At 45.2% G+C, this 14,424-nt stretch overlaps 2 protein-coding genes across 4 annotated transcripts in view; one reads left to right on the forward strand and one right to left on the reverse strand.

Moving 5' to 3' along the window:
* Positions 1 to 14,424, reverse strand: part of LOC309506893 (uncharacterized protein) — a 129,251-nt gene that overhangs the window by 98,257 nt on the left and 16,570 nt on the right. For all 3 annotated transcript variants that reach the window (XR_014208966.1, XM_082180876.1, XM_082180877.1), the window contains exons 2-6: positions 4,989 to 5,333; positions 4,555 to 4,911; positions 4,313 to 4,414; positions 2,393 to 2,494; positions 2,103 to 2,195 (exon numbers count right to left, since the gene is read on the reverse strand). Coding sequence is in view for 2 of the 3 variants with exons in the window: in XM_082180876.1 (XP_082037002.1) it covers positions 2,103 to 2,195; positions 2,393 to 2,494; positions 4,313 to 4,414; positions 4,555 to 4,911; positions 4,989 to 5,333 (999 nt within the window). In the remaining variant the exon portion in view is untranslated. The remainder of the gene's footprint in view (positions 1 to 2,102; positions 2,196 to 2,392; positions 2,495 to 4,312; positions 4,415 to 4,554; positions 4,912 to 4,988; positions 5,334 to 14,424) is intronic.
* The window catches only part of tmem220 (transmembrane protein 220), a 98,574-nt gene that overhangs the window by 63,537 nt on the left and 20,613 nt on the right, over positions 1 to 14,424 (forward strand).

Genomic DNA, 14,424 nt, shown 5'->3' on the forward strand with positions numbered 1-14,424 from the left:
TAAGTTTTGATTAATTCATACAAAATTTCAGGACAGTATGACAAAAATATATCTCATGAAAAGATTTACTTTCATACCTCCAAAACAAGTTTTGTTCAATAAATGCAGCAGCAGAAGTTGAATATGTCTACTGTCTTCTTGGTGGGTGGAGGGTCTAACTGTGCATGTGCAGTATGAGTGTCATCACTCTAGCTTGTTTCTGATTGGAGAAAAATGAAATGTTGCAACCATCCCCTGTTGCAACTGTCCCCGGTCTCCCCTACATGAAAGTAAGTGACTGTTGAACTGGGAGAAGAATAGAGTAAACTTTATAGTTCCGCTATGTGTGTCTGACATATGAATAAAAATTGTCGGCAAATTACATTTGAATAGATTGTTTCAGCTGCTTCCATAGACATCACTGTGTATTTTACAAACTATAAATGTATTGTTTTACTAGTACTTATGTGTATTTAAATGTCTGAAACATAAAATAAACATTATGTGTTTGAAAACACTGCATATTAGTTGTGATATGTGACAAGCGCTGATGAGCGCGTCCGTCTCTGGCTCAGCGCCAGCCAACGCGCGAAAGCAGTTTGAATCTGGCAGTTCTGTGACGTCACTGAACATTCACTCATACTCTCAGGGGCACAGAAATAAGAATCCAATATATGGTGCCATAACGCTCAAAATGTTAAAATGTAATTTACAGTTTAAATTATTTTCGTTAAAAAAATATCTGCCGACATTCAGACTGCCAACCAATCAGCAAACAGCAGCTGACTGTGACCCCAGCAGCTCCCCAGAGATGTTTGCCGCGCATATAAACAGCATTTTTTCAGGCACTATGTTATGACTAAATTATTGGCGATCCTGAGTGTAATAGTTATATTTTATATAGTTTTATGGTTATGTGGGGCATGGTTATATGGTTATGGTTAATAATTTTGCACAGTAATCTGACAATAAAAGTGGCGCACCCAGAATTTCAGATGCACACCCAGATTCTCTTTTCTGGCTACGCTACTGGTCTAAAGTGAAAGGCACAATATTGTTTTTGTTATTTAAAGAGCACGTAAGTACTGTGCGCCTATAGGCGGGTCCACAACGCGTGTAAACTCTGCTTAATACACACATGTGCAGCAGCACAGAAAAAAACAAGCCAAATATTAAAAATAAAAGGATTTACAAGGATTACAATGTAAAAGATTAGCATTGTGCACATAAAGATATGGTGGAATCCGGCTTGTCCCGTAGATGGCCTGCTTGCACGCTTTAACCTTGCACACGAGCAGATCCGTTTGCGCTCTGGAGATGCATTCAGTCTTTCCACTTGCAAATTCCGTCATGTAAATAGTGAATCTGCCATGGCGCGAGCGCAACTGGCTTTTAAAGAGAATGGGAGATGAGACTCTGAATGGTTTATTTCACGTTACGCCCAAAACACACCCATTACTCATTAAGAGAATAGGGACAACCGTTTTAGACCATGCACCACGCGCACCGACCATTTTTCCCGTCGTTAAACTAGCAAAAGTGGATTTGGATACACCCTAAGTGCACTTGCGCCCTAGACCATGCGCTTAGATCGTTCAAATAGGGCCCCAAGTGTTCATCACTAATGCTCAATCATCACTCAAATATTCACTTAATTATCTCACTACAACACAACGTCAGTGTTACTTTTACTCTTTGTTGCCGTAAAATTGACTTTTGTGGGTCACCATTGTGCTTCAGTCCAGAAGACCAAAAAAACATTGAGAATATGCTGCATGTTGCTTTATCTAACAGGCGGTGACTGTAGTTGCTGATCCAATGAAATTTTCTTTACTTCAAATATTTTTAGTGGTCTCAAAAGAAGTAAATTTACAGTAATAATATGCTCATATTATTAGCACATAAATATCAGTTTATAAACTGGCCAATTTAAGTAGATTACAGTAAAGAGCTGTAAAATTAACAGTAAATTACTGGCAACAGTGTTGCCAGTATTTTACCATTAATTTACTGGTCAAAATTATAGTGTAGTGTATTGCATGTTAGAGAATGTCAATAATAAAACTATTTTGAAATCGCACAGACATAAATCTTACATCATGAATACATATAAAAATCCAAACCTGGCATCTTCTTTAAATATGGAGCAACATAAATCAACATCAGAGGCCTCAGAATATAAAGAGCACAGCAAGAGACTGTCTCATACAGAAAACCTGCAACACATTTAGATTTAATTAAAAAATATCAAGAGAACAGTGATCATGACACAATGCACTGAAGAACACTTGTGCTGTTACAGTGAGCAGATTGAACTGTCTTTTAGTCTTACCGTTGAATGACCAAATTAGAATGAGGCATCAGAATAATGTTGGTTTTGCTATAGTGTGATAAATAGATTTGAAACACTCACCTTCAGTAACACCCCAGAGGATAAAAGCCACAAACATCATAATATTTGGAAGAAACGCATGAAGAAACCCAAGAGTCCTGACATGTTTGGCTGCAATGAAGTCTGAAGAACAAACACAGCATGTCATTTAGACAGAAAATATACATTAATTACTTTTTTATAACTGTATAGGAACTGAGAGCTATTCAGACAGAAATTACTCCTTCAAAACTATGAAAAAATCAGATCTAAATCAGATCTGTCATTTGGGACTGTCATGGATCTATGAGAGAGAACTCAAGCGCAGAATGAGTGTTAACGTTTTTTATTGACAAGACGAGAAATGGTGGGTGTGGAGGTGATAGTAGTCCCAACATTAGGCAGGGAACAAAGCACAATACACAGGCAAGCTGAGAGGGTGGCCGCTGAAACCAGCCCAAGGTGAACAGGCTGGTGTGCTGTGGTAGATGTGCAGCACAAGGCCAAAGGATGCAGCAAGAGCCAGACAGGACTCACAGCACAGCACTTGCTGCTTGACAGAGAGAGAAAGCAGCCAGAGAAGCTCATTTCGCAGGGCTGGAACAAACAGGAGACATAACAGACACAAGACAAGGTATCCAGGCACTATCCACTAGTGATGTTACGTATGACACTGAAGCTTCAATTGTGCACATGCAACACAATTTCTAGTGAAACCCCGTATCGGGGTGTGTATTGGTTTACTAGAGTCACGTGATCGATGACAAATGAAGCCTCACTTTCTGTCCAATCACGTGCGCGTTTCGCTTTGGGTGTCAGAAGGCTCGAAGCCCAGATCTTATTTAACGAGTAATTGTTGGCTCAATCTGGTTGATGGGTTTGTGAGGAGAGAAAATTTATTTATTTAATGAACAAATCAAACACAAACATGTAAGGCTTTTATTTGTACACATAACATTGAAACTATGGAGTGTGTTGTGGTTGCTTCATCTGCCAGAGCTTCTAACACAGGCTTCTGGCTGCTTTATTTTAAATAAGCACCAGATGGCACTGTTCCCGACTCTCTCAAAGCTTTGAATCTTTTCCTGGAACAGTCAGGGGAAAGCCTCAGTGATTCATAAGGCTTCATTTCCCCATCCCTACTATCCACAACAGGAACAATGGGCAACAAGTGACAGGAAGCACAACACACTCAATTACAACAAACTGGCAAAACATGAGGGAAATAGAACACAATATAAAGAGAGCAGAAAACATGAGGAACAGGTGAACAGACTCAGACAAGGAACAGGTGAGCACACTCAGACAAACGAATGACTAAATAAGAGGGTGGGGTAATTGGAAACAAGTAGGCATGAACAGAGGAGCACATGGCCACAACGAACAAAGACTCTGTCTCCCATGTGTTCAAGCACAACACAAACAAAGACACATTAAACAAAGACAAGACTGACAGAACTGTCAGAGGAGAACCCTGACATGGACACCATTCAGTCTGGAAACTGACTCTCTACATATAAGACAGAGAACATTTGTAAGTTATGGTTCCATCTAGAGAAAGAACATTTTAGATGTCATGTAATTGATTAATTGTTATATGTAATTGTTATATCTATTGAATGGTAAAAAGTGTGTCTTGTTCATTCAAGCCTGTGCTTCGTTTTTTGAGTGAAGGGAAAGACCTGTTAATATTTAATGTTCAGGTTTCAAATATATACAGATCGAGATCTAAGCAAAGCATGTTGGGGACTAAAAATCCACTGACCGGTTTCAACTAATGCCACAAAAATGATTCAAGTAGTCCCAACAAAAAATGGTTTAAACAAATTTTATTAAACACAATTTTGACAAACCATGTAGAAATTGTATTGTTTTAGCTAATTTGAATTAAGGAAACTAGAAAAGCAGATACAAATATTTGTTTTCAGTGTCTCCTACAAACATTTACCATTTTGAACATACCTTTATATTGTGATCTGAAGTAGATCAGACAGCAGAACAGAAGTGCAGATCCAGATGCAGAAATACAGAGAATCAACACCATTATGTGTGAAGGAGACAAACCTAAAAGAAAATGTAGAAATTAAATTTATAGATTCGAACTCACACATCAAAAAACGGCTTTCAAAATGTATTTGCTTCTATTCCTTTTCCAAAGAGCAGAGTCATTCCTATAATATTGTTTGTTTGTATCTGTTACTCACCCAGTTGCTCAAGTACTACAGTTGCATTGGCTGAAAGTACTCCAGCAAACACTTGACACATGTAAACTCCTTTGTCCTCAGTTCTGACACTCTTCAGTCTGAGAGAGAAGTTTCCTTTGGGGATTTCATCAGTGAAGAACTCAACTCTGTCTCTGTATTGTTCATCTGATGAATCTGGAAAAGTCTCATTGTTTTCATAGTGCAGAACCAGAATATCTTCATCTTCAACTGTTTTCTTCCATGAAACCTCTCCAATGTGTTCAGGTTTGATGTGAGAGTCTACAGAGCAGTTCAGAGTGACGTCCTCACCCACATATGCAGATATGGAGCGACTCGATCCTGATACCAGCAGACGCTCTGAAAGAACAGTAAAATATTACAGTATAAATCTCTGTGCATTTGGATTTTTTTTTTTTTATTGAGTTCACACTCACCAACATATTTTATTTGAACCACAGTCTCTCCAGAATCCTGCTGACTGTAAACTTTACATGTGTAATTTCCCTCATCTTCTGTTCTCAGATTGTCCAGACGGAGGGAGAAGTTTCCATGTTGAATCTGATCAGTAAAGAAATGAGCTCTATCATGATAATCCTGCTGCTGGACCTCTGCTCGACTCTCACCATCTTGATACAGATGAACCAGAGTCTCTGAGTCTGTTCTTCTCCATTCCACCTCCAGATCTTTCACTGGTAAAGGTTCATCAACATAACAGGGCAAAACCACTGAAGATCCCAGAGGAGCAACCAGAGGATCAGAGCGACTGTGCACATTAAACCCTGAAACAGTGTGTGTGAATATAAGAGAGAGAGAGAGAGAGAGAGAGAGAGAGAGAGAGAGAGAGAGAGAGAGAGAGAGAGAGAGAGAGAGAGAGAGAGAGAGAGAGAGAGAGAGAGAGAGAGAGAGAGAGAGAGAGAGAGAGAGAGAGAGAGAGAGAGAGAGAGAGAGAGAGAGAGAGAGAGAGAGAGAGAGAGAGAGAGACTGTTGTCAGTAATATAATGTTAATTGTACAGTTCTTTACTGTAATCTACAGTATGTTACTGTAAAAATGCACTAAATTAAAACTTGAGTTAACTAATTTCACTTGCAGAAACCGACTGTGTTAAATTGACCAACTGTCATTTAAATGTATTAACTAAAATGTATAATGAACTAATAATGTGAGCAAAGTATTACTGTGAACTTATTTCATTTGAGACCACTAAAAGCTATTGTAAATAGTTGCGATTTAATAATTGATATATTCGCTAGTCCAGCAACTACACAAATAATGCAATATGCAGCATATAAACAATGTCTCTAGATCTTCTCCTGGACTGAAGCACAGGCTCTACTCTTCAGCACAATAATGGTGACCCAAAAAAACTAAATCTTACAGTAAACTAATGACAACAGTGTTGCCAGTATATACCTGTTTTATAACTTAGTTTATTACTATTAAAATACATTTCGCGGGTGTGTCTTTTTATCTTACACTGTTAACCCTTTCAACCCCACAGGAACATCCCCACTACAAAGAGTAAAAAGTGACATTGCACAGTGTTGCAGTGAGATAATTAAGTGAATATGTTTATGATTGTTGCACATTAGTGATGAACACCTGATGTTAACAAGCAGAATCACTGAAGCAAAGAGGAACACAAGAAGAGAAAATAGAGAAACACAAGAACTACAACTGACTTCCAGCCATTACACATTATTACACTTATTATTACCCAGTATGTCATACATCTAAAGAAATTGGTATTGAGATGTTTAATTGAAAAAGTTTGGTTTGAAGTTACCATTATAGAGATCAGTGCTTGCTTTGGTTGGGTTCTGGACTCTTGACTTTTTAACATTAGTTTTTCTATTGCTGTTTGAACTGTGTTTTTCAAGCAACACTTATGCACACACATGGTTTGTGAATGCAATTAGTTATGTTGGTTATGATGACAAAATCATCATATAGCCTGTTCATTCGCTAATCTCATTCAGAGTTTAATCTTATATAAAAAGTGTTACATTACCACCACTGTGAAACGTACTCGGTTACTAACGTAACCTCGGTTCTCTCTAGAAGAGGGAACGAGTACTGCGTAAGATATCTTACGCTAGGGGAAAATCCTTTTCCGCGAGATATTGAAGCCAAAAATTATCCTTAATTTTGTAATAATGCAAAACGCGTTGCAGCAGCAATGCAGACATAGGCGAGACAGCTCGCGCGCCTATTGGCTGCTCTGCGGCAACTGCAGCAGCCTATCGAGCGAGGCCTGGCGTGACGCCAGACCCAATCAGGGCACTTCGCGCCCGCTGCGTCACGTCCCGCCGAAATGGGCGTGGTCTAGGCCTATAAATATCGCTCGCAGGCAGCTATTATCTGGTTTTTCATCATCGAAGCAACCAGAGCGTGTGCATGCACGGCAAGATACGCAGTACTCGTTCCCTCTTCTAGAGAGAACCGAGGTTACGTTAGTAACCGAGTACGTTCTCTTACGAGAGGTCTCTCGTACTGCGTAAGATATCTTACGCTAGGGGACCCAATGTAAAACGCCGTGCATGCTGAGATCTGACACCAAAGACCCAAGGGCGAAAGCCCGGGGTACATATAGTGCACAATCACTCAGTGAACTCACAGAGAGTCCGGGAAGAAGGAGGGGTGCAGCCTCACTTTTCCACATAAAGTAGCGTCGAAGGGACGCGAATTTCATCATACAGACAGGGCGGGGTACGGCCTGAACTGATGGGAAAAAATGTGGGTCTTACACAGTTTGCCCAGCTTTAAACTGTCGAACATCGAGCTGTGCTCAGCAAACGCAGCATTCTGAGCTGAACGCATCAGGTCAGATAATACTGGTAGTTTAGACCGACAGCAGCCTGGCCTGCAGGGCGGGAACCTCTAGGTTATAAAACCTTATAAATGTAGACGGGGAGGCCCAGCCTGCCGCCATACAAATATCTTGCAAGGCAATCCCACTTGACCAGGCCCACGAAGAGGCCATGCCTCTCGTGGAATGCGCTCTGACACCCAAAGGGCACTGCATGCCCTTGGAGGCGTATGCCAGCGCTATAGCATCAACTATCCATCTGGATAGGCTCTGTTTCGACGCGGCTAGTCCCTTAGAACGTCCGCTAAACGAAACAAAGAGCTGTTCCGTCTGTCTGAAAACAGACGAGCGAGACACATAAGCTCGTAATGCCCTGACTGGGCAAAGGAGGCTCGCGTCTCTTTCCTCATCAGGGACCGGTAGGGCTGACAGAGAGATAATCTGCGCCCTAAACGGTGTGTTGAGGGATTTTGGAACATAACCGTGCTTAGGTTTGAGTATAACTTTTGAGTCATTGGGCCCAAACTCCATGCACGCCGCGCTCACAGAGAGCGCGTGCAGATCCCCTATGCGCTTCACTGAAGCGAGAGCCAGCAAAAACACTGTTTTGAAAGACAGGTGTTTTAAATCGATTGACTGCAAAGGCTCAAATGGCGCACCTTTCATGGCTTCCAGAACCGTAGAAAGGTCCCATACGGGGACTGAGGGAGGTCTGGGAGGATTCAGTCTCTTAGCTCCTCTAAGGAAGCGGATGACTAAATCGTTCCTTCCTATTGACTGACCAAGCGTTGTTTCTGAGAACGCTGCTATAGCCGCCACATAAACTTTGAGCGTGGAGGGGGCCCTGCCCCCATCCAACAGCTCTTGTAGGAAGGAAAGCACCTCCGTCACATCACAGTTTGTGGGTGACACACCACGGGCTGTGCACCAGCCCGAAAACACTGACCATTTCGAAGAATAGAGTCGTCTTGTAGACGGAGCTCTAGCCTGCGTGATCGTGTTTAATACTCCTTTAGGGAGTCCAACATGTACCCGTTGATGGCCCAGACATGAAGGGACCATAGTTCCGGGTGAGGATGCCAGATCGAGCCGCGGGCCTGTGAGAGGAGATCTCTCCTCACTGGTACTGGCCACGGGGCAGTACTTGCTAACTGCATCACGGCTGGGAACCAAGGTTGGTTTTTCCAGAACGGTGCTACCAGCAGTACTGAGCATCCTTCTTCCCTGATCCGTTCTATCACCTGAGGCAGGAGAGAGACGGGGGGAAAAGCATAGAGCGGGCGGCGGGGCCACACATGGGACAGCGCGCTCCTGCTCTTGGAGAAAAATTCTTGACAGTGAGCGTTTTCTTGAGACGCAAACAGGTCCACTTTCGCTCTGCCGAATTTCTTCCACAGCAGTTGGACTGTCTGTGGGTGTAGGGACCATTCGCCTGCCGGAACATTGTTCCTGGACAGTCTGTCTGGTCCTATATTCATGATCCCTGGCACGTGCGCTGCTCTGAGCGAGCGCAGGTTGCACTGAGCCCATACTAGGAGGCGTTCTGCCAGCCTGTACAGTTTCTCGGATCTGATGCCGCCCTGGCGATTTATGTAGGACACCACAGACATGTTGTCCGAACGGACCAAGACGTGGTGACCTTTTATTTGGGGACAAAAACGCGTCAGCGCGTTGTCTACTGCCAGCATTTCGAGGCAGTTTATGTGCAGGAGCTTCTCCCGTTCTGACCACTGGCCGAAGAACGGTCTGCCCTCGAGCAGCGCTCCCCATCCCGAGGTGGACGCGTCCGTGGACACCACTTTCACCCTCGAGGAAGTCCCCAGGCTTACACCTGATTGGTACCAGTCGTTCGCTTTCCAGGGTTTCAGAGCTGTAACGCATTTCTGATTGACCCTGAGGCGAAGCAAACCGGGTGCCCACGCTTCGCGTGGGACTCGCGCTTTCAGCCAAAACTGCAGCGGGCGCATGCGTAGCAGGCCCAGCTGGAGCACTGACGATGCTGAGGCCATGAGACCTAGCATCTTCTGAAATCTTTTGAGCGGGACAGACGCGCCGCAGCGAAAAGAGTTCGCTGTGCGTCGAATGTCTACCGCGCGCTGTTGTGATAGTCGCGCTATCATGGATAGTGAGTCCAGTTCTGTGCCCAGGAAAGATATTTTCTGACTGGGTGACAGGGAGCTCTTCGCCCAATTGACACTCAGACCCAAATCCTCGAGGTGATCGAGTAAAATGGTCGTGTGTTCTATGAGCACTGCGCGAGATTGCGCTAGAATCAGCCAATCGTCCAAATAGTTCAGCACTCGCATGCCTCTCATTCTGAGGGGTGCGAGCGCCGCGTCCATGCACTTCGTAAATGTACGGGGTGCTAGGGACAAACCGAACGGCAGGACTGTGTACTGATATGCCTGGCCCTCGAAGGCGAATCTCAAATATCGCCTGTGACGTGACGCTATCTGTATTTGAAAATACGCGTCTTTCAGATCTATTGACACAAACCAATCTCCTTGGCGAATCTGCACAAGGATTTGCCTGGTCGTGAGCATCCTGAACTGTCGCTTCACAAGCACTTTGTTCAGCTGCCTTAGATCTAGTATGGGTCTGAGACCCCCGTCTTTTTTCGGTACCAGGAAGTATCTGCTGTATAGCCCTCCCTCGCTCTGATCTTGAGAGAGAGGTTCTATGGCCCCTTTGCTCAATAGTTTCGTCACTTCGGCTCGAAGTAGATGTGCTACTTCTGTTTTTACCGTGGTCTCGACGCGCGCCACATAGCGGCGAGGGCGTCGGCGAAACTGCAGCGAATAGCCTCTTTCTATAATGTTCAGCACCCACTTCGAAACCCCGGGTAGCTTTGCCCATGCGTCTGCATGGATAGCTAGGGGTCGAATACGAAGCGCGCTCCGCTCGCTCAGCGATGGAGAGGCTTCGGTGTGCTGTAACACAAGCGTGTCGCTCGTGACATTTGAGGCATGGGGCGCGCTGATGACAGCGGGCAGATTGCCCGCGCTCGACTCCTCTACGGTGGTTAACCGCGAGGGGGAGGGCTGGGCGGTTCCCGTGGGAACTGTCATGTCTATGTGTGGATGTGGGCGCGGGACAGCGGGCACATTTATCACACTGAAAGCATCGTTCGCTTGCGTGAAGCGAGTGCACGTTGGTTTCGTTTTTACAGAAACCGTGAGACATGCATAACGTGGTGTTAGTGGGCACTGGGTAGTGGGCACGTTCACCATGTTTGAAGCGCAACCGATCTGAGTCGGTTTTATGTGCGCGAGCCCTGTGTGACAGGCTGTGCTTATGTGTAGGGATGGGCACTGGGCAGTGGGCATTCTTACTACACACGAAACACCATCGGCCGTGGCCGGGACACCAGAAAATACACTCTTTTGGGGATTTATCTGGGTAGCCGTGAAAACGGCATTTGTGTGCAGGCAAGCGGGTGACAGAACCGACTTGTTGGCTGCAGAAAACACTGGAACAGTCACATTATCTGGAACTGGACGAGCGAATAGCTTTGGTGTGAGTCCGGCCGCAGCGGGACTGGAACACCGTCGTTTTCCTAGCTGTGCTAGGACGACTTCGGGGCCTCGGGCTTCACCGTGATCCTAGGTCGCGAGCCGCGTCCTGCGGGGCGGCGACCGGATGAGCGGGAGCGCGGTCTCGCGCTTCTGGCCTGGCGGCGCTGTGAAGTGGAGGCAGTGGACGGTGGCTGTGGCTGTGAGCTCTGAGCAGACGGTTTCGCACGGCCTGCTGCAGAGCTGGAGCGCTTCGGGAGGAAGTGCTTCATGGCCTGAGACGCTTTCTGTACCTCTGCGAATCTCTCCGCGAAATCTTTGACGGAGGATCCAAAGAGGCCTGTGGCGGAAAGCGGGGCGTCGAGGAACGCGGTGCGTTCAGACTCGGCCATTTCCGAGAGCGTCAGCCAGAGATGTCTCTCAGACACGGTGAGAGAAGCCATAGTCCGTCCAATGGCTTGCGCTGCGGACTTAGTAGCACGAAGAGCGAGGTCCGTGGCACTCCTTAAGTCCGGCACACAGATCGCGTCAGGTCCTTCCTCATCCAGCTTACGGAGGAGATCGGCCTGGAAGATCTGGAGCGTTGCCATGGTGTGCAACGCTGACGCAGCTTGCCCGGCGGCGGAGAAAGCGCGGTGGAGCAAGCTCGACGTCGTGCGGCAAGCTTTAGAGGGCAGGGCCGGCTTAGCGCGCCGTCCAGCGGAGGGCGGGCATAAGTGGGCCGCTATCGCCTCTTCAACCGGCGGCAGCGAGAGGTATCCTCTGTTCTTGGCATCGTCAACGGCGGAGAATGCCAAAGAAACAGCAGGACGCACTCTAGCAGAATAGGGGGCGCTCCAGGACTTGGCGACTTCTTCGTGTAACTCAGGAAGAAAAGGCGCCGGTCTGGACACAGGCGAAGCGCGCTCCCCAGGCAGGAAAAATCCATCCAGCCGGTTGTGAGCGGGCTGCTCAGGCGAAGACCACTCGAGGCCGAGGCTCGCCGCGGCCTGTGCGAGTACTCGCATGAGTTCCGTCTCAATAGAAGCTCTCTTGCCTGACGAAGTGCGGGCAGGGGGTGCGGGGTCCTCAGAGCCCGCCCAATCCTCACTGCCTGACGCCAGGATAGAGCAGGAATCATCCTCTCCCAGCAGGGCTTCCTCATCCGCGATATCAACGGAAGCGGCGGCAGACGGCGGCCGCTGTCCGTCAGGAAGCGAAACAGAAGAAGCCGGGGAAGCAAGCGGGCGAACCGGCGAGCTTTGGCGGCTGAGGGAGGGTTCCGGGGCCCGCTGGGCACGGCGCTTTTTACGGCGCGACGCCGCGGCGGGCGGGGGAGCAGTCTCGGTGAAGACGGCTAGGCGAGTCCTCAGAGTCGCCATTGCCATCAGCTCGCAGTGAGGGCATCCGCCGTCAGCGAGCGCGAGAGCTGCATGTTCCTCACCCAGGCAGGAAACGCAGATCACGTGGCGGTCCCCGTCGCTGAGTGTGGCTCTGCACGAGCCGCAGGAAGGCATCTTTAAAAAGACGCTAGCTCTTTTAGAAATGTGTGTCGCGGCGGCGACACACACACACAGAAATACAGTGCAAATAAAAGAGAAGGATATAAGCGCCGGAAAGCGCAGCAGGAAGGCAGGAAGGCGGCGCGGCCAGCGACTTCAGTGACTCGTCCCGCTGAAGGTGCTCTCTCTCGACGGCGCAGCTTCTAATCCAGCTCCAGCGATGCGTGTGCTTCGCTTGAAGGATGAAAAATCAGATAATAGCTGCCTGCGAGCGATATTTATAGGCCTAGACCACGCCCATTTCGGCGGGACGTGACGCAGCGGGCGCGAAGTGCCCTGATTGGGTCTGGCGTCACGCCAGGCCTCGCTCGATAGGCTGCTGCAGTTGCCGCAGAGCAGCCAATAGGCGCGCGAGCTGTCTCGCCTATGTCTGCATTGCTGCTGCAACGCGTTTTGCATTATTACAAAATTAAGGATAATTTTTGGCTTCAATATCTCGCGGAAAAGGATTTTCCCCTAGCGTAAGATATCTTACGCAGTACGAGAGACCTCTCGTAAGAGAACTACAGCAATCAGTTACAATGATTTTTTTTAACACATCATGCACAAAAAACAAACAAAAAAAAAACAACAACAATAGAGCTATAGTCTAGTAGAAACACAGAAATATCAAAAATGAGCACATGAACCTCAACAATGGTGGCAATATTATTTTGTTTATTTATTCTTACTGCAGTGCATGCTGGGAGTTCCATACTATCCTGGAACCTAGCATGCATTGCGACATGAAACTTTTGATTGTCACCGTTGTTGAGATGTCTGTCTGTGTCTATGTCAAGCAGGAGTTCAAAATGTTCTAATGCACTATATGATTTCAACATTCTTCAGAATAACTGATTACAGTACTATTGCTGGATTTCATGTTGTGCAGGAAAGATTCATCCAAAGTTACTTGTATTTACTGATGATAATACATGATCACAAATGTACTTCTCTTTTTTCCCTTTTTTTTCACATGAATTGATTTTATTGAAGAAGGAACATGTGGCTGGACACTTAATGCTTTTCCTTCACTATCACAAAACATCAATGAAAAGTTTCGAAAAGACATCCATCCATAAAGACAAACTCATTTCAAGCATTTAAGCAGAAACTATTAGAGAAAGATTTTAAGGTCATAAAGATCAACATTCAGTCAATTGTGTCCAAACCTTTGACTGATATTGTACATTTAAATTGTACATAAATGATTTTTTGCTTTTTCTTTCAGCTTAAAGAGAGAAAAACAATGTACATACCGTCAGATAAAACTGGAATAACAGCCACAAAAATGAACATAAGCAAGTCCATATTCATATGAAATTATGATCAAATCTCGGGATGGTCAGAGTGCTGGTCGAGCATATGATCAGATGCGTGAAGACAAGCTGTTGAAACATGTTTAAATTTCTTCATATTGAGGAAGAGATTTGTGGAACTGCATCTAATCCAGATAAACCAGTTAATATGAGCTTCTGCCTACATAAACATGTTAGATGGATTATAATGACACAATGTCACATCATTTTACTGATTTTTATTCTTTACGTTTGAATAAGTTTATCTTCAACAAAAAAAGTTTATCTTCTCAAAATTTAACGTTGACTTGCTGCATTGAAAATGTTCAGTTGTTTAAATTCTATTATGTGAACTCAATGTCTTTTAACACTATAATTTATTAGTTGAACTAACTGATGATTTTCAATGAAACAAATCAACATCATTTTGAGTTTTTACCGGCAAAATCTTGTTACAGTGGACATAATTTTCCCCTACTCAACATGCTCTGTACTCTAATTTAGCTCCACAAAAATAACATTAAGAAAAATATGAAAAAAAAAGTGTATCATTCATAATCAACTCAAAGTCATCTTTGCTGATTATTGTGGTCAAGAAACAATTTTGTTTTAAACAGCAATTACACAGAGATGAAATATCTCAATGACAGAACATTACTACATGTAAATACTTCAATTTGTATTTTTAAAATTCATGTAACATTTTGCGTGATGGTCTTTATTTTAGATTCCT

The sequence above is a fragment of the Leuciscus leuciscus genome (genome assembly GCF_965113295.1).
Source record: "Leuciscus leuciscus genome assembly, chromosome: 1".
Taxonomy (NCBI): domain Eukaryota; kingdom Metazoa; phylum Chordata; class Actinopteri; order Cypriniformes; family Leuciscidae; genus Leuciscus; species Leuciscus leuciscus.